General features: G+C 39.7%; 1 protein-coding gene across 3 annotated transcripts in view; it reads left to right on the forward strand.

The window, feature by feature from the left end:
• CDH11 (cadherin 11) overlaps positions 1-23918 on the forward strand; it is a 140996-nt gene that overhangs the window by 114746 nt on the left and 2332 nt on the right. For all 3 annotated transcript variants that reach the window (XM_079908740.1, XM_079908739.1, XM_079908741.1), the window contains 4 exons: positions 6104-6240; positions 7077-7210; positions 7439-7556; positions 22356-22607. In XM_079908740.1, coding sequence (XP_079764866.1) covers positions 6104-6240; positions 7077-7210; positions 7439-7556; positions 22356-22607 — 641 coding nt within the window. The remainder of the gene's footprint in view (positions 1-6103; positions 6241-7076; positions 7211-7438; positions 7557-22355; positions 22608-23918) is intronic.

A 23918-nucleotide genomic window follows, 5' to 3' on the forward strand; every position in this document is an offset into this window, starting at 1 on the left:
GCACCAACTCTTTGGATAGACTTGTTCAAGCTCCAGGATTTCTGGAGCAGATTTCCCAATGTATACTAGGTGATGTAACCCTAAGCTTTGCCTGTCTCAGAGAACTGTGGTGAAGTATAAATAATGATTGTGAAATAATAACAGTAATTCTAATTTATTGAACACCTTCCTATGCTCCAGTTACTGCACTAGGGGTATCAGATATATAATCCAATTTATCCCCTCAACGTTATTTTCTAGGAATTATTATCTCTTAAATTAAGAGGAAATTGGGGCTCTGCAGGGCAAAGTGACTTAACCAAAGAGACACAGACAGTGAACAGGAGGCTCAGAAGGCAAGCCCTGTCTATCTATCTGCTGAGCACTTTGAAGAGATAACAAAGTGCCCCTCAAATTTAGGATGCTTTTATTATCACAAATATACTTTTGTGACTTAGACAAGAAAGCTAGAAAAGCCATTCAGAACCCTGCCTCCCCTGCTCCCCAACCTGAGCTAATGACCAATGAGATTGACGATGAAGATGAGAGGGTGATGAGAAAGAGGCTGAGAAGGAGGCTTGAGTCACAGGTTCAAGGCATGTCCATATAGGGCAGAAATGTAAAGTTGGCTGAAACCTGCCCTGGACTGGATTCTAGCAGGTGTTTATTTTTCCATGGCCACTCCCCTAATTCCCTTCTTGCCTAGATTCCTTCCTCGGCCTCCTCATGGTCCCCCTGCCCCCGATCTCCCACCTACCTTTCCATCATCCTGTAGCCAGACTGATTGTTTTAAAATGCACATCCAAACATCACATCACACTTCAGTTAAACAGCAACAATGACAAAAATAATCACTGATCAAATTGTTTCCCATTGTCCCCTACTCCAAAATAGTCTCAATTCTCTTACTTGGCTTAAGGCTCTTCTTCGAGCCCCTCCCCCCCAGTTCCTGCTGTGTCCTGCTGGTCTCCTGCTTTTTGTCTTACTCTCCCTTCTCATCAGACTCTCAGTTGCAGCTAGACTGGGCTACTTCCTGTCCCCTTCTAATTCCTGACCTTTGTGTGTTCTTCCTTCTGGTTGGAGATCTCACTGTCATCCTTTCCAACTTGCTACATGGTACTCATTTTTCCCACCTCCACTTAGGTGTCACCTCCTCTAGGAATTCTTCCAGGGCACCCTAAGATGGATCAAATGCAGCTTCCACCTCACAGCTCTCACCATACATCACAATGACAGCTTACACTGACAGTCAAAGAGGGCCAGGGATGTGTCTGTCTAGGTCAGGGGTTAATAAGCTACAGCCCACAGAACAAATCCAGCCTCCATCTACATTTTGAGGAATCTCTATACTGCTTTCCATAATGGCTGCATCTTGAACACGTATCTGCACTCTCGTGTTCACTGCAGCATTATTCACAATAGCCAAGATACGGAGACGATCTAAATGTTCGTCGACAGATGAATGGATTAAGAAATAGTGAGATATATATATATATATATATATATATATATATACACACACACACACATATATATGTGTATATTATATATATAAAACAGACTATTATTTAGCCTGAAAAAAGAAAATCCTGCCATTGGTGATAACATATGTGAATTTGGAGGATACTGTGCTAAATGAAATAAGCCAGACTCAGAAAGACAAATATAGCATATCACTCATATGTGGAATCTAAAAAAGTCTGACTTATAGAAACAGAGAGTAGAACACTGGTTGCCAGGGGCTAGGGAGTGGGGAAAATGAGGAGATATTGGTCAGCATGGTAACTATAGTTAATAATAATGTACTGTAGACTTGAAATTTGCAAAGAGGGTAGATCTTAAGTGTTCTCACCACACACACACACACACACACACACACACACAGAGGAAATGGTTGCTGTGTGAGGCAGTGGCTATGTTAATTAGCTTGATTACGGTAATCATTACACAAGGTATACTTATATTAAAACATCATGTTGTACACATTAAATACAGACTTTTTTATTGTCAATCATATTTCAATAAAGCTGGGAAGAAAAGTAAATAGATCTGAGTATGAAAAAAATTGCCATGGACAATGGAGTTTTTCTATTTATACCAAAGAAAATGCTGACAGAGCAGAAGGAAGTCCCAAATGTAAATGCTGTTCAGTTGCCTTTAAGTCTTTGAACATTGCCCCTTTGGTGAGAAAGGAAGGAAATTACCCTTTACTGAGCATCTTCTTGGCCCCAGACAACCCTGCACTAAGTTATTTAAGTTAATCCTCAGACACCCTTGAGGCTGTGATCATGTTAGGGTCCAATAGATGGAAACACTGAGGCTCAAAGAGATGATGTGAATTACCCAAAGTCACATGAACAGTCAGTATTGGAGACTGGATTTTAGTCCAGAGCTGCCTTGAGTCCACTATGAGCTGTTTACTCTCGCTGGGCAGCCACTGATGGAAAGATTTCCCAGGAAGGTTTGAGTACCCTGCTCTCTGTGCAAGAAGATACATCAGGTAACGACTGAGGAGCTTGGTAACACCTTTAAACTACTCAAAAATGTTCATGGTGTGAATTTTAAATGAGTTAACTTTAGCCTAGAATATCAAGGTGCATTAGCAGCTTTTTAGAAGAGAGATGATATAAAAACACATGGAACAGCTGCTCATTTCCTTGACGCCTCGTTATCTCCAAGGATCCACATCTGTGATTGGTTATTTGGGTCATATTTTCATTGGAAGCTATTCTGTGCATGGAGCCATTTTTCATGTCTATAATTATCCAAAGACGCTCACTGTGGCCCTTGAACCAACTCCCCTCACCCACTCAGGTCCTCATTCTTAGAACTGCCAAACAATTCATAGAATAACATTTAAAGGTTTTTATTCAGTGGGTCTCCTAGCCAGACTACCTACTTTCCTGAGTGCTTATCGTCACCTTTAAGGACATTTGTGTCCTTAAACATATGGGTAGGAGGGCCTTATAGCATCAGCCAAACTCTTAGCTGCTTCGAAATGTTTGCAGCTTTCTTCTCAGACTCTAGCATCAGAGACCTTTTCGTTTACCATTGCCTTCCTGAAATATTCTTTCCTCTTAGCTTCATTGGTAGTAACCTCTTCATGCCTCAGACATACCTGGTGTCTTCAGTAGTCTGAGATCCCAGTCTAGGCACTGGGGGCTCCCTGACACTCAGCCTTTCACTTCAGGCTTTCTCTCTCTGTGTCCACTTATCTATAGAGTTTCCGTCCATGCTACTAATTGAATTGAGTTAATGCTCTAAATTTTCTGCCTCTAGGCTGATCTTTCTCCCTGATTCTAATTCTGTACTTGTTCTGCTGTCTGCTCTGCATTTTTACTCACTTCCTTTTTCCTTCACCGGCTCATTCACTAAAAACATATTTTTGAGCCTATACTTCTTGTGACATACTTAAAACAATAAAGACCGACTATACCCCTGACTCTGTGAAACCTCTGATAAACTTGAATCTTGCTCTCCTGGTGTAGCAGCATAGCCCTAGTGGAAATTCAACCTCTCCTTCCTGGTAAGTTGACTTTGTATTTCCCAATGTCTCCCTCTCTGCGACACTCAGGCTAGAAACTCTCAAGGACTCTCCCAGCCTCCCACAGATCTCCAAATATCAACTGAGTCCTCCTGGTTCTGTCTTTATCACATAGTCTTCCATTCCCTCTGTCGCTTCTACACCTCACTCTCTCATCACCTCACTCCTTAAAAACTATCAATACATCACCTCCTTAAGTTTCCTCTGTTCCTTCCTCCACTCTCACTAGCTCAGACCACCTTGCCCACCCTATCTTATTCATCACCCTGATAGTCTGAATTAGTTTACTTGTTCCTCTGATCAAAAGCCTTTCATGATTTTTCACTGGCTATAGTATGAAAGTCCTACTCTGTAGGCTGACATTTGATCTATCCACAGTGTGTAATAGCAGCGACAACAACAAAAATCAGAGCAGCTATATTTGTTGTTCTGTTTACTATGTGTGAGGCACTAGGTTATGCATCTTCAACATCTATCATTTTATGTAATTCTCACAGATAACCTAAGAGTTAGGTTACTATTAATATTCTAGTTTAAGTGATAAGTAAGCTGAAATTCAAAGAACTTAAGTGGCTTTTCCAGTATCACTCAGCATATATGTAGCCAAGCATGAACTTGTACCTAGGACTTTACAAAACTAAAATCCATGCGCTTCACTTCTATAGAATAATACTTGTTAATTATCGTTCTTCCTGTGAGCCTGTCTTGTCATGTCAACTAGATAGTAAACTCCCTAGTGGCAGGGAAAAAATATTCTATTATTTTCTCTTTATTTTCACATAGAGCTCTGCTGAGCGTTTAGTCACTGAGCCTCTACTGACATTTATGAGGTGTGTGATAGTTTATCTTCTCTTTCCTCACTGGGGAAGGGGACTCATCATTCCATTCTCATAGGGAGCTGTGAAGGCATCGATATCATGGATGAGCTCATGTTTTCTATATTGCGAAGTGCTGCTCTGCACTAAATTCCTCTCCCTTGGAAAGAACATGATCTAGAACTGGAAGATCCAGGTTCTAATATTGGCTCCCCCAGAAGCGAGATAATAGACCATTTGCAAATCCTACCATTTGTAAATTGAAGAGATTAAACTCTGTGACATCCATGGTCTTTGCTAATATTTTCTAATATTCTTTGGTTTTATGGCCCTAAATGAATGCCTTCAGACATATGTACAGTTGGCCTTCTGTATCCATGCATTCTGCATTGATGGGTTCCATGTCAATGGATTCAACCAACCACATGTCCAAAATATTTGGGGAAAAAAAAGTCCAGAAAGTTCCAAAAAGCAAAACTTGAATTTGTGGCACACCAGCAACTATTTATATGGCATTTACATTGCATTAAGTATTTTAGTAATCTATAGATGATTTAAAGTGTACAGGAGGGGGCTTCCCTGGTGGCGCAGTGGTTGAGAGTCCGCCTGCCGATGCAGGGAACACGGGTTCGTGCCCTGGTCCGGGAGGATCCCACATGCCGCAGAGCGGCTAGGCCCGTGAGCCATGGCCGCTGAGCCTGCGCATCCGGAGCCTGTGCTCCACAACAGGAGAGGCCACAACAGTGAGAGGCCCGTGTACCGCAAAAAAATAGAGATAAAAATAAAGTGTACAGGAGGATATGTGTAGGTTATATGCAAATATTACGCCATTTTATATGAGACTTGAGTATCCATGGGTTTTGGTATCCTCAGGTGTCCTGGATCCAATCCCCCATGGATGCCATGGGACAACTGTCAACACTTATTAAAGCCAGGTCTCCAGAACTTTATCCTGGGCAAGTTATTTTACCTTACTACACCACTCCTCTTGACCCATCTTCTACCTCACCTTGCCCCATAATATTCTGGAAATTAGTTTGTCTTTTGTTAGAAAAAAGCAAATTTTCTAGTGGACAGGAGTAGCTGAAACCTTCCAACTATGCTGTTAGGCTCAGTCTGGGGTCATTGAAGTGTGGGGAGAATGCTCTACAAATGAATGGCCAAGCCCTCTTCGCATATTTCACAATGGAATTCAGAACCAAGCTACCCGAGAACCCCTAAAACCAAATAAACTGAATAAATTTACTCAAAATATAGTTACCATTTTCCCTTAAGGAGAAAACTGATTTTTCAGTACCGTAAATGATCTTTGATGATAACTTAAGACTATTTAATATTTCATATGCAGAAATCTGGCAAGTATTCCGTACACTTGTGACTTTCTGAGTAGTTTGGAAGCAAGGCAGACCCACTTCCCAAATGCAGGTTCATAAATTCAGATGGTGGGTGATTGTAGTAAATATGAAAAAATATGCAGCATGCTATTCCATTTTTCAATCAGATATGCAACATATTATTCCATTTCTCAATCAAATATGCTAAACAGCTCTTTCATTCATTGTCCTGAATAAAGAATTCCAATGTTGCAAAGTGATTTCTATAAAAGATTCATGTAAGAAGTTTGAAAAGTAAATTTGATTAAAAAGAAAACCTAGCTCAAGCAATTCATTGAAAAAGTTGCTTTAAATATAGCATGGAGAAAATATTCAAATATTAAGCTGCTTGGAATGTCTTGGTCTAATTGCCTCATTTGCATTCTGCTTAGGTATTCAATCGATCGTCACACTGACCTGGACAGGTTTTTCACTATTAATCCAGAGGATGGTTTTATTAAAACTACAAAACCTTTGGATAGAGAAGAAACTGCCTGGCTCAACATATCAGTTTTTGCAGCAGAAATCCGTAAGTATTATCCTAAGGGTTTTGATTCTACTTTACCAAATATTATTCCTTGAGACTTTCTATATATTCTGGAAAATAACAGCTGAGATAGAACAATTTTTTTTTAGTCTTAAACATATTTTTCAATCTTTAAAATTTATTTTTGGTTGTCTATCTAGGGAGACATATAAGCAAATAGAGATGTTTTCATTTTCTTTGGCAGAACTGGGTACAGACTTGGCACATGAGCTGATAGTCTGTAGCAGCTTGAAACTCTTAACCACCGCTGAAAGATTCCCCACTTTATCCTCAGTTTTGTTTAAACCCAGAGCAGCAGAATCCTTAGAGCCAAGATCTGTGGGTTCTTTTTTACCTATAGACCGGTGGTTTGCAAACTTGATCATGCAATGGATTATCATGAAAGGCTTGTTGTAACAAAGATTTCTGGATCCCACTCTCAGAGCCTCTAACTCGGGTCTTGGGTTGGGTTTGAGAATTTTCACTTCCAACAAATTCCCAAATTGTTTGATGCTCCTCTGGGGATCCCACTTTGAGAACTGCTGTTGTGGACTACACTCTGAGGGGGACAGTCTCCATTATAAGCATTTAGAATTAAACCTCAACAGAAAGGGAAAAGTGGTTTATTTCTTACTGGTCTAATGTTGACCTTTATTCTAGGACATCCCCCTCACACTGGATTTGGCATACTTTGGATTTTAGGTGATTTTTGTGCCAACAGTGCCTTTCCCTACAGGGCCTGAATGAGTGGCTGGAGCTCACTTTTTCCCAAGAGTAACCTTGGACCAACATGGATTCCTCCCTTGCACATGTTTACTGTCTCAATTCTCTCCTTTCAGACAACCGGCATCAGGAAGCCAAAGTCCCTGTGGCCATTAGGGTCCTTGATGTCAACGACAATGCTCCCAAGTTTGCTGCCCCTTATGAAGGCTTCATCTGTGAGAGTGACCAGACCAAGCCACTTTCTAACCAGGTAACGCTGCTCTGCCTTGGCTATGAATAAGCATTTAGAAACAGAGTTTGGTTTTGGGAGCATCACCTGGAGATACTTCCCACTGCCCAAGAAGGCTTCAGAGCCCTGGTTTAGCTCTGGAGCTATGTTCTCTAATTAAAATCAGCCTTCTCAGCCAGCCAGGAATTTTTGAATGAATGATGTGCCAATGTCAGCATGATTTATTTATGGGCCACCTTTCTCTTTCAGCCAATTGTTACAATTAGTGCAGATGACAAGGATGACACAGCCAATGGACCAAGATTTATCTTCAGTCTACCCCCTGAAATCATTCACAATCCAAATTTCACAGTCAGAGACAACAGAGGTTCGTACCAAGGTTCCTGTGCATTCAGAGAAGTAGAAATGGAAAATAAACGGCTTTTATATTGCAGAGCACAAGTATTTCCCCTAACCTTAATAATGCCTCTCTGTTGAAGAACAAACAAAAAATCATAATGCCACCTTCATTTTGAGATATGGGCTCTCTTGGTGCATAGGAATAAGTGAGTCTAATTTTATTTTACGTTTTTTGTTGTTGTTGGCTTTGATATTCACGAAGCAGTGCGAAAACCAAGTGGGGAGGCTTACAGGGTCAATACGCAAACAACTTCATTTATCTTTTTTTAAGAGGTTGATACATCCTTAGGGGGAAGCATGGCTTTATGAATATTGATATTAAGTAAAGCATTAAAAGAGATCAGTTCAACCTTGTAAGGTAATGTAATCTTTCAGCTGTCCTTCCCTTCCCAGCATAGTTTTAATGCAATGTGGTTGATACCTAAAGGTAGTTATGGAATTACTGCCTGAAGGGCATGAATAAAGCATTGTTCTCCACTGTAAACATGCAAAATTTGATGCAATTTCTACTTCTCATTTCATTAGTCAAGGAGGTTCTAGACTTGGAAATTATTCGAAGTAGTTGTTTTCTGTTGTTGTTGTAGTATAGGCCCAAACTGATGCAGTCCCTTGACAAAGTGTATAGCAGAGCCAAGATCAAAAAATAAATTTCTTGACTCCTGGCAAGACTCTTTTGGCCTGCACCTGTTCCTATAAGCCTGTGACAATGCAGGTCTATTAGAACAGGAAGACAAATGCCATGATTTGACATAGGAATAAAATGTGATCCTTCTGAACACATGTTTGCATTAGACACATGCTAGCTATGTACGAGGTTATAGATATATTGCTTTCTTGATGACTGAGATCAGGTTTATAGGATCTTAAATTAATCTAATAAGTAATATTACTTTCCCCATCACCATTATCAGTATTAGCTATATTTCACATACCAGTAACTATGTTCTAAACACCGTGCCAAGATCCTTCCCATACTTTAATTCTCTCAACAGCATCATAGGTGAGGATTATTATTATCATTCCCATTTTGAAGATGAGGAAAATGAGGGACAGGCCATTAAGTAAATCAGCCATGTGAGAGCGAGACCTAGATTTTAAACCTGGACATTCAGAGGCTAGAGGTTGCAGCCTAAACCACTGTGCCCCATGCTCCTTGGATTTGGGGGGATATGACCTGGCATACTTTATTATTATTTCTTGGACTGATTTGAGCTTTTCATTATGATCCTTATATCTATGTGTTCATATAATCCCCAATTTACATTTGAGGTCTAATTGCTGGATGTATTCCTGGCAATAACCCTGTTTATCGCTGGACACCTCCTAAAACAGCTGGTGTTTCTAGGCTTTTCTTTGCCAACTTTGCCTCCATCACCTGCCTTGTCTTCTTTTTATGTGTGCAATAATATTTAGTTGCTGTTTACCCTCTGAAAATATTATACTAAGACCTATTGTTCTCTAGGGACTTATAAATATTTCACTTTGTCACAGTACTTCCGAATGCCATCTATATTTTCAAGGAGATTATATTACCATGGAGAAGCCAACCTACTGCACAATTTGTTTCCCCTGCCCTTTCCTATAAGAAACTAATCCTTTGTGGAGCTACCACTTTTGCAGGGAATTGCTACTTTTTAAGAAAAATGACTTTATTAACTATGGCAAACAGTTAATGAAAACTCCCATGTTTAGAGCTATTACAGAACTTTAAAGCAAATACAGTCCTATAATTATCATTTAATAGAGTTTCCTTCTACCAGATCCTAAAAGTAATTACATATTGAAGTGATCCAAAAAGAGTAATCACATTCTACATCCTATTAATAGCCTACTGAGTTACCAAATTTCCCAGCTGAGACTGTTTTCCATAGAAAACATGAGATAATGGTTTACAGCATGCTGAGTAAAAGCATCAGATTTCTCTCTCCTTGAGTGCTTACTTCCATTATGCCATGTAAATAATCAGGATTGTGTTTGCCTAAACTCGGCATAAGCGTTTCGCCTCTTTAAAAATATAAGAGGGAAAGCCATCTTAATACACACAAGCCTTTTATTTCATTTTTATCTTACTCCATTCTACAGCCCGAGCTTCAGACAACTCAGCAGGCAGCAGGAAAGTAGAACACTGGATAACTCTTCAACATTTGAGTCCATCTGGGGCTAATAATATCAAGAGTGGTGCTGTTTGGGGAAATGAAGAGCTGATCCACCCAGGCTTTGAGATGCATTTATTTTGAAAATATTAGACTTATGGCATCTTTAAAAAAAATAAGGAACATGTAATGAATAAGAAAAGTGCAAAGAAAAAAATACTGAGAAGAGCCCATCTCATTTATGTAATGTAGTTCTTCATTGGATTATAAAACCTGCTAATGGCCATTGTTCCACTTAGTTCCTAAACAGCCCTAGGGGTAAACAGCCCTAGGGGGTAGGCATGTTGGATATTTTTATCCCCATTTCCTAGATGAGGAAAGAATATGAAACATCAGAAGATTCAGAGACTTGCCCAAGGTCACTCTAGCAATAAGTGAATTGAACTAAAATGTTTGAGTGTTTAAAGGGTTCTGTCTCATGTAGTAACACTTTATATATTATGAATATAGAGCTTGTGTCTTTTCTAATTAATTATTTTCTTTAAAAATCTTTGTTTACCCCATAATCAAATAACAACAGTCTTCAGAAGAGAAAAAATCTAAAATAAATTCATCAAACTAGTATTACAGGGAAAGTGTGAATAGAAAAGGACAAACTGTACTTCAAGTTTAATTTTAATCACAGCCATAGTAATTGTAAAATATATTTGCAAAGAATTTTATAAGTTTCTTCTACTGCATAATTAATACATATTCCTTGTAGGAAAATTATAAAATACAAACAAGCAGAAATAAAATTAGAAATAATAAAATAACTTAATATACTATCCAGAAATAATCACTGCTAATTTTTATAGCCTTCCAGACTTTTTCTTGGCGCATATATATATATATATATTTTTTTTTTTTTTTTTTTTTGCGGTATGCGGGCCTCTCACTGTTGTGGCCTCTCCCGTTGCGGAGCACAGGCTCCGGACGCGCAGGCTCAGCGGCCATGGCTCACGGGCCCAGCCGCTCCGCGGCATGTGGGATCTTCCCGGACCAGGGCACAAACCCGCGTCCCCTGCATCGGCAGGCGGACTCTCAACCACTGCGCCACCAGGGAAGCCCGGCATATATTTTGATCTTTAAAAAAGGCAACCATAAAATAATGTCCGCTTTTTTCCCTGCATAATAATACATGGTATGCATTTTTCAGCATCAGTATACTTATGTCAACATTTTTTTCCCCTAAATATCCTCCTAACTTCATTACAAGGGTATATGATATCAGTTGACTATTGTTGTGTAAGTACGTTGTTTTCACACACCTTTGCCAAATATCTAATTATTCTTTTAGGATAGATTCCTAGACTGGAATTACTGTATCAGAAGCTTTTGATACTTAATTGACAAACTGCCTATCAGAAATATTATACCAATTTATAATTGCATCAGTAAAATAGGTAAGCTCCCATTTCCTCACATTCAAGCCAACTCTAGATACTATTATTCTTTTTAAATGATTCACAAATCGATAAGTGAATTATAATCACATATCACATTTAAAATTTTCAATTCCTTTCATTACTAGTAAAGTTAGGATTTTTTAAATAAGTATTCTTTTTTTTTTAATTGAAGCTCTTTTTATTTTTTGCTTTTATTTATTTATTTTTTGGCTGCGTTGGGTCTTCGTTGCTGTGCGTGGGCTTTCTCTAGTTGCAGTGAACAGGGGCTACTCTTCATTGGAGCACGTGGGCTTCTCACTGTGGTGCCCTCTCTTGTTGCAGAACATGGGCTCTAGGCCACGGGCTTCAGTAGTTGCAGCACATGGGCTCAGTAGTTGTGGCTCGAGGGCTCCGGAGCACAGGCTCAGGAGCTGTGGCACATGGGCTTAGTTGCTCCGTGGCATGTGGGATCTTCCAGGACCAAGGATTGAACCCATGTCCCCCACATTTGCAGGCAGATTCTTAACCACTGCGCCATCAGGGAAGTACAAAATTTTTTTTTTTCTTTTTTTCGGCCACGTGGCATGTGGGATTTTAGTTCCCTTACTAGGGATCGAACCCGTGCCCCTTGCAGTCAAAGCCCAGAGCCCTAACCACTGGACCACCAGGGAATTCCCTGATTCTTTTTTTTGCTTTATAAATCGGCTACTCATGTCCTTTACCCAGTTTTTGAATTGTATATTCATCAATTTGCAATTGATTTATAAAGTCTCTTCATCTTTTAATGCTGTTAACTTGTGACTTATCATACCTATTGCATAGATTTCTGCAATGTTTCAATGTCCTTTCAATCCTGATTATGCTATGTTCTAAAGTATAGATGTTGTACTTTTTGTATCAGTTTTTCTGCTTAAAATTATTCTTAGCAAGACTTTCCTCATGGAAAAGTGATATCAATATTCACCTAGCTTATCTTCTTATATATCATGTTTCCCATTTCAATCATTTATCCATGTGAAATAAATACACAGGCTCCCTTTGTTGGCCATTTCCTAAATATCATTTAAGAAATGGTCATTTCCAATTGCTTTGCAATGCCATCCTTATTTTCACCTACATTACATACTATTAGATTTTATTTTTTTGGACTATCAACTCTCCCTATTCTATTTATTCTCATGATAGTATCATATTTTTCTTTAACGGTTGCACACGTGTAATATGTGTGTTAAAATCTGACAAGGGTTTTGTCTACATTATTTTCATTTTATTACTCTTTCTTAACTTTTGGTTTCTTTGCTCCTCCAGGTATAATTTAGAATCATTTTTCAGGTGCCTGATAAGTATCTTCATGAATTTTATTGAGTTTACCTTAAATTTATGGATTAATTTAACAACTAAGAATTTTAAAATATTCTTCCTATCTAGAAGCATGATCTGACTTTCCACTGATTCAGTTCTCTTTTTATTACCATCAGGAATGTTTTATAGTTTTCTTCATTTTTGTTCTATGCATTTCTTACTTAAGTTTATGGCTAGCTACTTTATATTTTAGATACTATTATGAGGTAGATTTTTAAATTATGTATATTTTCTAAGTGACAATTTTTAGTATAAACTATAGCTCTTTTAGTTAGTTCATTTATTATTGGACATTGTTCTAAAGTGACATAACTTCTAAGCTTATTTTCTTAGGTTTTCTAGGGAGACAGCTACATAAAAATTAAATAATAATAATTTGCTTCATTCTTTTTTTAATATTTGGGTTTTTTTTACAAATTGCATAGATTTGCATTTTATATGTTAAATAATAGCAATAATAATGGCTTTACTTGTTACTTTAATGGGGATATTACTTCTAGAGTTTCATCATTAAGCATAATATTGGTTGTTAGATTAAAATTAAGAAGATTAAAATTAAGATTTGTGTTAGGGTGTGTGTGTATTTTAGGAAGTTTCCTTTCCATTAGCATTTTATTTTTAAAAATGGATGTTCAATTTTTAATCACGATTTTTGGATTCTAACAAAGAGATAGTATGATTTTGACCCTTGACCTAATGACTCAATAAATTAAATTGACATATCCTGATACTGAACCTCATATTTTAAAGTTCCAAACCTCTTATTCTAAACAATGATAAAATATAGAGAAAAGAGCAAGAGCTAAAGATTAAATATTGGCTTTAGCAGATAGTCCCAGATGTCAGGAAATTCCCAAAAGCACATGCAGCAAAGTTAGTTATATTGTGAAAGCACAGCTAATTTTGATAGTGACTATTTCATGACCTACCTGCAGAGGAGCTGTAGCTATCATGATGGCCTCCAAACAGGCTGTCTGACTCTAGTCTTGCCCCCCATTAACTCAGCCCTTACTGATAATGTCTTTCTTCTTAAAATTATTCTATGGCTCTCCATTTCTGGTGGATTTAACTGAAACTTTATAGCCTAGTGAGCAAGAAATGAGATGACCTACCTCCCATAAACGTTGCATCTATTACCTCCTTTCTCTTGCTACCTTAAAACGTAGGCTCCAGAAACTTCAAACCACCTTTAGTTTCCCAAATATGCCATGCTCTCACATGTCCATGCTTTTGTTCTCTGGAAAATGTACCCCCACTGCCTATTATACCACCTCTTTCAAGTCTCACCATAGATGAAGTCTCTTAGGGGAAGCTTTGCTGGACATCCCTAGCCCATTTGGATGCTACGTCCTCTGTGCACCAGGAACACTGCACTAACCTCTAGTATTTTTCTTATCACTCTGCGTTCTAAGCATACATTTCCCTGTCTGTCTCCCATTAGAATATGAGCTCTGTGGGGGCAGTACCCCACTTAAGAAAACTTAAGAAAACTTAAGAAAAATGGGTTAACTGAACGCAGGAATTAAAGTGAAAGAGTAGATGGAAAGACATGTAATGTGCTTCAGACATTTCAGGGATTCGTTATTACTGTGGAAAAATGATTATGTTATGAGATAAGCTTCAGGCTGAAAAAGACAACCCATCTTTTGGTGTTGGAATGTTCTGTAGGAGCCAATACCACATCATCCATCCATCCACCCTTTCATTATTTATTATTCCACAAAGTTATATTGGACATCTAAGGTTTGGATCCAGGAAGAGGTGACTTTCAAATGTATTTATTTTGCAAGTGTATTATCTAATATGGGCCAAGTTATAGATCAAATGAGCTCTGATACCTGATACATTCAGAGTTAAGTTTGAACTGCTAAAAAATAAAAAAAACAAAGAGAACAAAATAGAGTTTGTATGGAAAGCAGGCTTGGCTGTGTAAGGAAAGATAGCCAAGACAGATTGACCCTGATTAGACCAATTGGCAAACATCTTTCTTTCTTTCCTCTTCCCCCTCCCCCGCAACCCCCACTTTTTGGTCTAAACTAAGGACAGTTCTTTTTTTGATGAGCAGCACCAAAAATCATCTAAATATGCTTCTGGTTTTTCACTTTTATAATTCAAAGATAGCCAGACAGATTTCTGTGGAACCTTTTCCCCCCTTAATTGCTTCAATATGGAAGATGCTCTGTTGGCAGATCAAAATGGCAGATGGCTTTTAATGCCCTGCCATTTTCACTGTATAAATAATTATGTTCTCTTTTCTGCCTGAAATTCATGCTGCAGCTTGTCCAACACAGAATACAATTTATCTGGAAACCCACCCCCTCCTCAATTCAAGAGAAAGAGAAATAGGTCTTCTTGGTGGATCAGACAGATTCTTCTTTCAAGGTTCCCTCTGGTCACTGACTTAACTACTCTTGGGATTTCTCAACTCACTAAAAGACCCTAAATGTTTATATCCCGCTGAATTCCTTGGTAGTTTTCCTTGTCTTAAACCAAGAAATATATTCCTTTCTCCCTCCCTATCACCAAGGAGAAAATTGTCCTCTAACAAAAGTGCAGGGAGAGTTGATTCTAAGGGATGTGATAATTTATAACAATGAAAAGTCTATTGATACCAGGAACAGGGCACACTTAGATGCCTCATACACACATGCACATAGGCAATTATTCCACAGTGTTATTTGTTGCATTTTGTATTTTGCCGATCCCTCAGTGTCAAAGGTGTTAAGTAAAAGATCATGATCCTCCCCCTTCCTCTGTAGTATGTAGCTCCTTGATTTAGAGGGGAAACATTACAGCCATCAGAGTCTTGGATCAAACAATTTTCTGCATTAATATTTTAAGGCTAGTCTCATAGAATTTACCTGATTGTAGCATTTCCTTTATTCCAAAATATTGAGAAAATAATAGATTTCTTTTTGCCCCTTGCATGTTGGCTTGTTTCTGAAGGTGTGTGTGTGTTTCTGGAAGTGCTATGGGAAGAGAGGTGTTGAATGAGTGCCCTTAATTCTTTGTAGGTCTCTCTGACATAAACATCTTAGGTTTCTAAGAGCAGCTCTTTTATCTGGGACCTGAGTCTATCTGAATTTAGCTATAGGCGGTGATGGTGTCCATCTAATTAACTAACCATGTTGGGGAAATTTGGTTTAAAAAAAAAAAAGAACCAATGTAATTGGCATGCAATAATATCAGGATTCTAGGGTCTGCTGTGCACTGGGAAAAAAGAGTGAAACCTAGAGGAGTTTGAATCCTAGTTTCGTTTGTATTTTCCATGTTATTGTGATCAATTGCTTCCTCCATTTCTTTTCATATAAAATAAAGGTAATTATACTTTCTGCACATAATTTAAAAATTCTTTGGGATAAGGTAGGAGGAAGTAACAAGGAATAAGGTTTGCACATATTAGCAGCTCGATAAATGTTACTTAGTTGGATCTGACTCACCCTAAATAATGAGAAAAGAATAATGAGACAAAGAGATGATATTTACTGGGAACAGATCCATAATATTGATACAGGCAGCGCTGATGGAGTTGGGTTCAAACGTACAAAGTGGGAGAAGATGGAGTCTGGAAATTGATGGCAAGCTAATCAGTAAAATCTGACTGTGTGGGAAAGCCAGATGGATGCTGAGATATAGTGAAAGAAACATCCTTCAACTGTTTATTCCTCTAACACACAAAATGCTGCTAACCGAACAGTGATGAGTGAGCAAGGTTCTTGCCTTCAGGGAGGTTACTGTCTGATGGAGAGGACAGACATTCAAACAGTTACCGTAGACTGTGAAATGAAATATGAGCAGTGACTATGGGTAGATAGATGGCTCGTACGGTGTTCAGAAAGACAAGAAAAGATATATACGCAAGCTATTAAGTTCACCTTTAAGCATTAGTCATATCAGAAAATTAATGCTACAAACTTTAAAAATGTTATTTGAAATTTCTATTATTTCAGTCCCTCCCTCAGATTCAAGGTGGCAAATACTGGCGTCAAAAATTGAAATTAATTTTTCAAAAATCACATCTCTAAATGAGTATTAAAAAACCTAAATAATTACACTTTTCAATGATGTCTTTTGTAATTGTATAGCATGTATACTTCTGAAATTATTAAACTTGAAACTCCACTGAGACTTTTGGGACACACTATATATATATGTATGTATATATATATATGTATATATATATTTTTTCATTATTCTTATACAGCTATTGCCACATTTCTAAGGAAAGTAGAGAGGACCCAGAAGAAAGTAATCAAATAATGGTTATTCTACTAGTGACTGCATAACTGTCTTCAAGTGTGTGGAAGCTTTTAATGTGGTAGATAGATCTACTTTGTCTCTGAGGTTTGAGCGGAAAGGGTAGAGTGGGTAGATTTAGGTCAGAAGTGAATTAAATAAGAGCAAGGCTTAAGGCTTGGCCTAGATTCTCCATATTTTTTTTTTTTTTTCTTTAACAGTCTCAAGAGATGGGCTCCAGTCTGATGCAGACAGCGCCTATCTTCACAGGCTGAAGTATCTCTGATCAAGTTGATCAGTGGGGGAATTTTTAGCTTTGGAACAGAGAGGGACAGAGGAAAAGAAGTGGTAAGGAAGAGCATCTTAAGATGCTCTTTAGGAAAGCTACTGGGGCAACATTCTCTCACCTCAGGCCAAGCCTCTCTCCTGACATCATGGTGAGAGCAGAAAGTACTAATCCTTTGCTTCAGTGATTCCTCTTTTCAGGTTGTTAATATGCAGGGGCTATGCCCATATACTGCCCATTTTGCCCTGTTCCCATTATTTTTTTACCTAATAACAAGGTTGGCACTCTGTGCAGTCTGTGTATCAAAGGCTGCTCCCCTATCATAATTTTCCCTTTTAATATCAGTTGTATATATTCCTCCCTTGGGTGACATCATCATCATAGCCCATACATTTGCATCTCTAAACTGGTACCATGGAGACATCATTATCAGGAACTTTTACATTTTGTTAGTGTAATGACAAAGTGTGCAGATAAAAACAGCATACGGTTAGGAGTCCAGGTTGTAGCCATAAAAATTTGAAACCTGAATTTATTTTCCATTAATAGAAATACTACAATTTGTACATCACATATACTAGTAATTTATAGCCTCATTTACAAGTTTTTGCCTAAGTAGGGGTAAGAAAAAGGAACTGCTAACTGCTTCCATGTTTGTGGCCAGGGAGGAGAACATTGGGTGTCAGGATGAAACACCGAGGTGCTTGAAAAACATTTTCTTGGGCTTCCCTGGTGGCGCAGTGGTTGAGAGTCCGCCTGCCGATGCAGGGGACACGGGTTCGTGCCCTGGTCCGGGAAGATCCCACGTGCCGCGGAGCGGCTGGGCCCGTGAGCCATGGCCGCTGAGCCTGCGCGTCCGGAGCCTGTGCTCCGCGGCGGGAGAGGCCACAACAGTGAGAGGCCCGCGTACCGCAAAAAAAAAAGAAAAAAAAAAAGAAAAACATTTTCTTACCATGGGAAATATATCACCCAGGATTGAAGAGCATGAACTATCTCCTGCCTCTGGATGATGAGCCCTTCTATGTAGGCAACTGCATTCAAAACTGCGATGACATTTCCAAGAATTCACTTTCCTCTCTTTGTCAGTATGTTTCTCTTCCTCATTAGTCTACTGCACCAAGAGGAGAGCTTCCAGAATAGAATTAATATTTACTGAGCATCTCCAACAGCCTGGCACTATGCTAAGTACCTTTATGAATGGAATCAAATTTAACCCTAAAAATTATTAGCTTTCTGGATGAGAATACAGCAAATCAAGACATTTACCTAACATGTCTAAAAGTCAGGCAATTGATATGTAGAAGAGTCGAGATTCAAACCCAGGTCTGTCTGACCCCAAATACTGAGAGATTTGCTCTTTGGAAGCTTTATAAAGGAGAAGGGTCTGAGAAATCTTTTGATGGAAATTTAAAAATCCATACAACATTTGTCGTTTTCTGCCTCATCTTATTAACCATGGAGCCAATTTGACACTTCCCTGAAAACGTGTCCTCACAGAAGCTCTTATTTTTTTCTTGGGTCACCAATAAACCTCAGAAATGTGTATGTCCAAAGTAAGGGGACCCTCTCAAAGACAGATAGGGAGTAGCTGGCTAATTAAAATAATTTAGATGAGAGAATCTGTAGCCAAACATAAGATGCAAAATTGATTTCCTAGAGGGTTTTTTTTATTACTGTGTGTTTCTTTTTCCGTTTGTTTTTCTAGAGTTGATTTTCATGGAATCCCTGCCCATAGTGGCTCTTTTTGTTAGTAAAAGATCAGTGATCAGAGTGGACCACAAGAAAGACTATCACAGAATATGGCACTGTCTCCTCTGATATGGCCCTCCCCCAGAAAAACTCATCCCTGCATTGGTGCTGGGGCCACTTAGATCTAGAGGGGGGATATTTTATGCATTCATGCCACAGCAACCACCTACGTACCACAGTAACCACCTAAGTGCCAAACTAGTCTGGTTAGACATGCTTCTTGTCTAACCATATCTACCCTTCACCAGTTCACCATCCCTGGAGGATCTCAATACTAGTGCTAGGTTTTCTGGTAGAATGATTCCTGAGCCCTCTGGAAGCACAGCCCAGAGGACAACCATGGGCTTTTATTATATTATTTGGTTCCAATAGCAACCCCATGAGGCATGCTTGATATCAACCAGTGTCCTCATTTTAAAGATGAATAAGTGAGGCTCTGACAGGACAAGTGACTCATTCTAAAGCATGGATTTAGAATATGCCCAGAAAGAGACCTTCACTCCATTTATTTTCCACCTCTCAAACTAATCTTAAAATCCATATGTGAAACATGTTTGACTAGAAGACACTTTTTAAAAGTTCTCGAGATTCTACTGATGAATCACTCAGCGACAGTAAATGGTTCAGTCAGCAGGGTACTTTGATGAGCTTTCATTTCATAGTTAGTGTGTCTGAGAGGACTCAGCTGTTCAGAATGTGAAACATCTTGACTTTGCAGGCTGGTGTCCTGCTCAGAAACATGTTTTCCATTAGTGTGTGATTTTCAATTACCTTCATGTGTAAGCCAGCCTGCTATGATCCGGAGGTACAGTCTTGCATGGATGGCACATTGAAAAACAGATTTTAAATTATGGCTTCCACGGGTTTAAAAAAATAAAAACACTCAGGTCACATTCCCTCCAAACTACACCATGGGTAACAGGGTGGAACCCAATAGATAAACTAAGTGAATGCCCTCTTGGGGATGTCATTTGTATCAGAGAGGTATATTTGACTGAGCAATTAATTTGCTTTTCTTCGTAAATTTTTCATATTCATTTTTATTTACGATGGCATTTGTGACATTTCAGAGCATTAAAATGTGGTAGATATTTTAACTTTTTTTTTTTTTTTTTTTGCGGTACGCAGGCCTCTCACTGTTGTGGCCTCTCCCGCTGCGGAGCACAGGCTCCGGACGCGCAGGCTCAGCGGCCATGGCTCACGGGCCTAGCCGCTCTGCAGCATGTGGGATCTTCCCAGACCGGGGCACGAGCCCGTGTCCCCTGCATCGGCAGGCGGACTCTCAACCACTGCGCCACCAGGGAAGCCCCGATATTTTAACATTTCATTTGTGAAAGTCTTACTTGAATTCAAAAGAAATTTATGAGATGGAAAAAATAACATTTGAATTAATTATGTAGATATGTAAATTTTTTGTATTTGTTAAGCATACAACAATGTTATAGCCTAGAATAGGAAAGAACAGTCAGGAAACTGAATATTAACATTCTATTTGACCAGCTTATTATTATTTTTTCATGATTTTTCATAGTACATATAATTTTCCTCCAGTGGTAAGAGCAATATACACCAATCACACAAACTTCAGAAAATACAGAAATGAGGGCTAGCTGTTCTGCCCTGTTTTTATTGAGAGATTGGTAGCAAAGGGCAGAGGATCAGTCATTAATAAGTCTTGCCAGGGGCTTCCCAGGTGGCGCAGTGGTTGAGAGTCCGCCTGCCGATGCAGGGGACACAGGCTCGTGCCCCGGTCCGGGAAGATCCCACATGCCGCAGAGCGGCTAGGCCCGTAAGCCATGGCCGCTGAGCCTGCGCGTCCGGAGCCTGTGCTCCGCAACGGGAGAGGCCACAACAGTGAGAGGCCCGCGTACCGAAAAAAAAAAAAAAAAAAAAAAGTCTTGCCAAAAGCCAGCAGGTACACACACCTTACCTTCTGCAATACTCAGAATATCTGCTCAGTCCTAAATGAGACTGAATCTGCCATTTGTATGTATTTTTTATCTCACACAGAATATATTACATTTCCTTTAACCTAAAATATATGAATTCAATTTTTAGATTCTAAGATAATTTTTCCTACCACAAGAGCTAATTCATGGTCCTGTCAATCCATTTAAAGCATGCTGGCTATTGGGCCATCATGTTGGTCATAACATTCTTGTTGCTATAAATTACTGATTCCTAACTCACACAAAAACATGTGTGCCATATTGAGGATGTGTGTGTGTGGATGTGTGTGTGTATAATTTGATGGAGTATATTCAAAACTTCCACAGTTTTATAATAGCGATGTTTTCCAAATGCAGAGCATATGGCCTAGAAAAATTCTTTATGGCTGGTAGAGATATGCAGAAAACACGATGAGGAAGCATTTGGAGGAATAGGTTACAAACAATTGGGAAATACATGAAAACCAACATCTGGAACTTGGGTGAAACTTTTCCCAGAACAAGGTTACGACATTTGTTCAACAAATATTTATTGAATGTCTGCTGTGTGTCCAGCAGTGGAGAGACTGAGATGAATCAGATAAAAGCCCCTATTGTCTGGAAGTTCACAGTCTAGGAGAGACCCAAGTAGTTATGCCACCAAATAATGACAGAAGAGTGGGAGGCTGATTTCTGTAGGAACGTACAGTGGGATGGGTCACAAAGGAGAAGAGGGGAGAGGTCTAGAAACGGCTCCCAGAAAGTGACTTTTGGATTCAGTTTTGAGGCTTGAGAAGCTGACTTGTAATGATCAAAGGAATGGCTTTTGGGGGCATTAAAGCAAAGGGTCAAAGCCAAGGCGTACAAAGAGTGTAGTGTGCTGGGGAACAGACACGAGTTCTGCACAGCAGGCTGAACCGGGGCGTGTGGGAAGGGGCGGCATGAGCCTAGAAGGCAAGGTAAAATCTAGATCAGAGAACTATCTGGTGATCCACCATGTAGATGTGGGCTGTGTTGTGTGAGCAGCAGAGAAAACGTCATCTTTTTAAGCAGGAATGACAGGTTTAACTGGGTGGCTGAATTTCAGAGAAACTGTAAACCTGCTGCTGGGTTTATAAAATATTTCCACTTTAAAGATAATATTTTCCTTTAGGACTTATAAGTGGGTTCATAGTTTGGGCAAGATTTGAGGGTAGATTAGAAATCTCTCAAAAAAGTAACAAAAACTGGCCAAAGGCTTGTCACGAAGTAGGGAAAGTACAAACTTGAAAAAAGAAGGGTTTTGTGTGTTTTTTCTCACACTCGCCTATATATTTAATTTTATCGTATATTAACATAGAGTGTGGAATTGAAGCCCATACTTCCTTGTATTTGAGGAAAGGGACAACACCCAAACAGAAAATGGTGTGGTTACCCGGCCACTGAAGGCATTCATATCGACGAAATAAAAAAGAGCTGATTTCTGCGTTTCATTTCGAGATGGGACAAAACTCAGGGATCCTTTTCATGCCAAATGACTGTGGCTTCTATAGATGTCTAGATTAAAGAACAAGTGGGGAGGATTCAGATTGTAGCCCTGGGGTGAGAAGAGCACATTCAGATCAGCCAAGCTGAATGCAAAGATGTGAAGTCTGTGATTCCGTGGTCTTGCTCTGCGAGTACACCTTGTCTCCCCTCTTCCAACAGATAACACCGCAGGGGTGTACGCCCGGCGCGGAGGGTTCAGTCGGCAGAAGCAGGATTTGTACCTCCTGCCCATTGTGATCAGTGATGGTGGAATCCCTCCCATGAGTAGCACCAACACCCTCACCATCAAGGTCTGTGGGTGTGATGTGAACGGGGCACTGCTGTCCTGCAACGCAGAGGCCTACATCCTGAACGCCGGCCTGAGCACTGGGGCGCTGATCGCCATCCTTGCCTGCATTGTCATTCTCCTGGGTAAGGGACCTCCCAGGTTACCTGTAGGAAGGGCCTTTCAACCAGATGCCCATCCTTGAAACACATATATTTCTCAAGTTACCGGGATTTGTGCTATATGCCGTGGAGGCAATTTGAGACAAAAAAGAGGGGATGCCTGCCTGCTCATGTATTTTAGGGTATGGTGGGGGAACAGGCAACTTAACAAGCATTAGAGCCGAGTTGGGGGTGGTTGTGATGAGCAAATGCCAGGCATCACAGGACTGCATAACAGAAGACATCTGGGGGCATCAGCAGGGGACGGGGTTGAACATCAGAGATTTTTCAGGAGAGGAATTTAGGCAAAGACCTAGTATATGAACAATGGTGAGCCTTACAAGAGGAATGAGAAGAGTTAGAGGTAGAAAGAATAATCGTGATGTCAAAGACAGTCTATGAAGGACTCAAGGAACTGGATGAAGACTGGCCTGGCTGAAGCTGGATCTGGGCTCCTCCTCTAGATGTCATATGTAATATCTGGGTGCATGCATCAGCTCATGGGGAGCCCAGAGCAGCTTTTCCTGCACTTGCCTGCTGAGTTAGGTGCCCCTCTTCTGCACATAGTCCCACCTGTGGTTTACTCTGTAACAGCAGGAATGTGCTGATGCAGGTAGCATCTACCAGTGCTGGGCCTCAGGAAGATTAGATCAGTCGTCCCAAAGTCTCAGAACTCGTGTATGACAAAAAAGTCAGGATTCAAATCTAAGTATGTCTGACATCAAATTTATACTTGTTCCATGATGGTTAGTTCTTCACTGAATGAATTAATGTGTCCCTGATACATAGGGAAGAGCCAGCAAGTTTAGTTCAACCAATAGTTCATGAGTATTTTCTGGGTACCAGCCCCTGTGTTCAGCCCTGGGGGATAAAGAGAAGAATCATACAAGATCTCAGTGATCAAAAAGTTCATAGTCTATTGAGGAAAATAGGCATGAGCAGATAAATTGCAGAGGCACATGGTGAGCACCATGATAGAGACACGAACCTAAGGCAGTGGGAGCACAAGAGTAGAAAGTACCTGACATTGACTGGGAAGGTCAGAGACAACTTCCTGGAGGATGTAACATACTTATCAGATGCTGAAAGAGCTTTCCAGCTGGGGAAAGGGGCTGGGATGGATGGATAGTCCTAGCAGAGGGAGCAGAAAACAGAAAAGCTCTAAGTTCATAATCTAGTGGTGGAGGCAGATGTGTGAACAGTGTGACACGTGTCACGGTGATGGCCAGGTGGGTACATAGAGTGGATACCAATAGCCCTGTCTGGTATCAGAATGGCATATCAGGAAGGATTTTT

This window comes from Stenella coeruleoalba, assembly GCF_951394435.1.
Source record: "Stenella coeruleoalba genome assembly, chromosome: 20".
Classification (NCBI taxonomy): domain Eukaryota; kingdom Metazoa; phylum Chordata; class Mammalia; order Artiodactyla; family Delphinidae; genus Stenella; species Stenella coeruleoalba.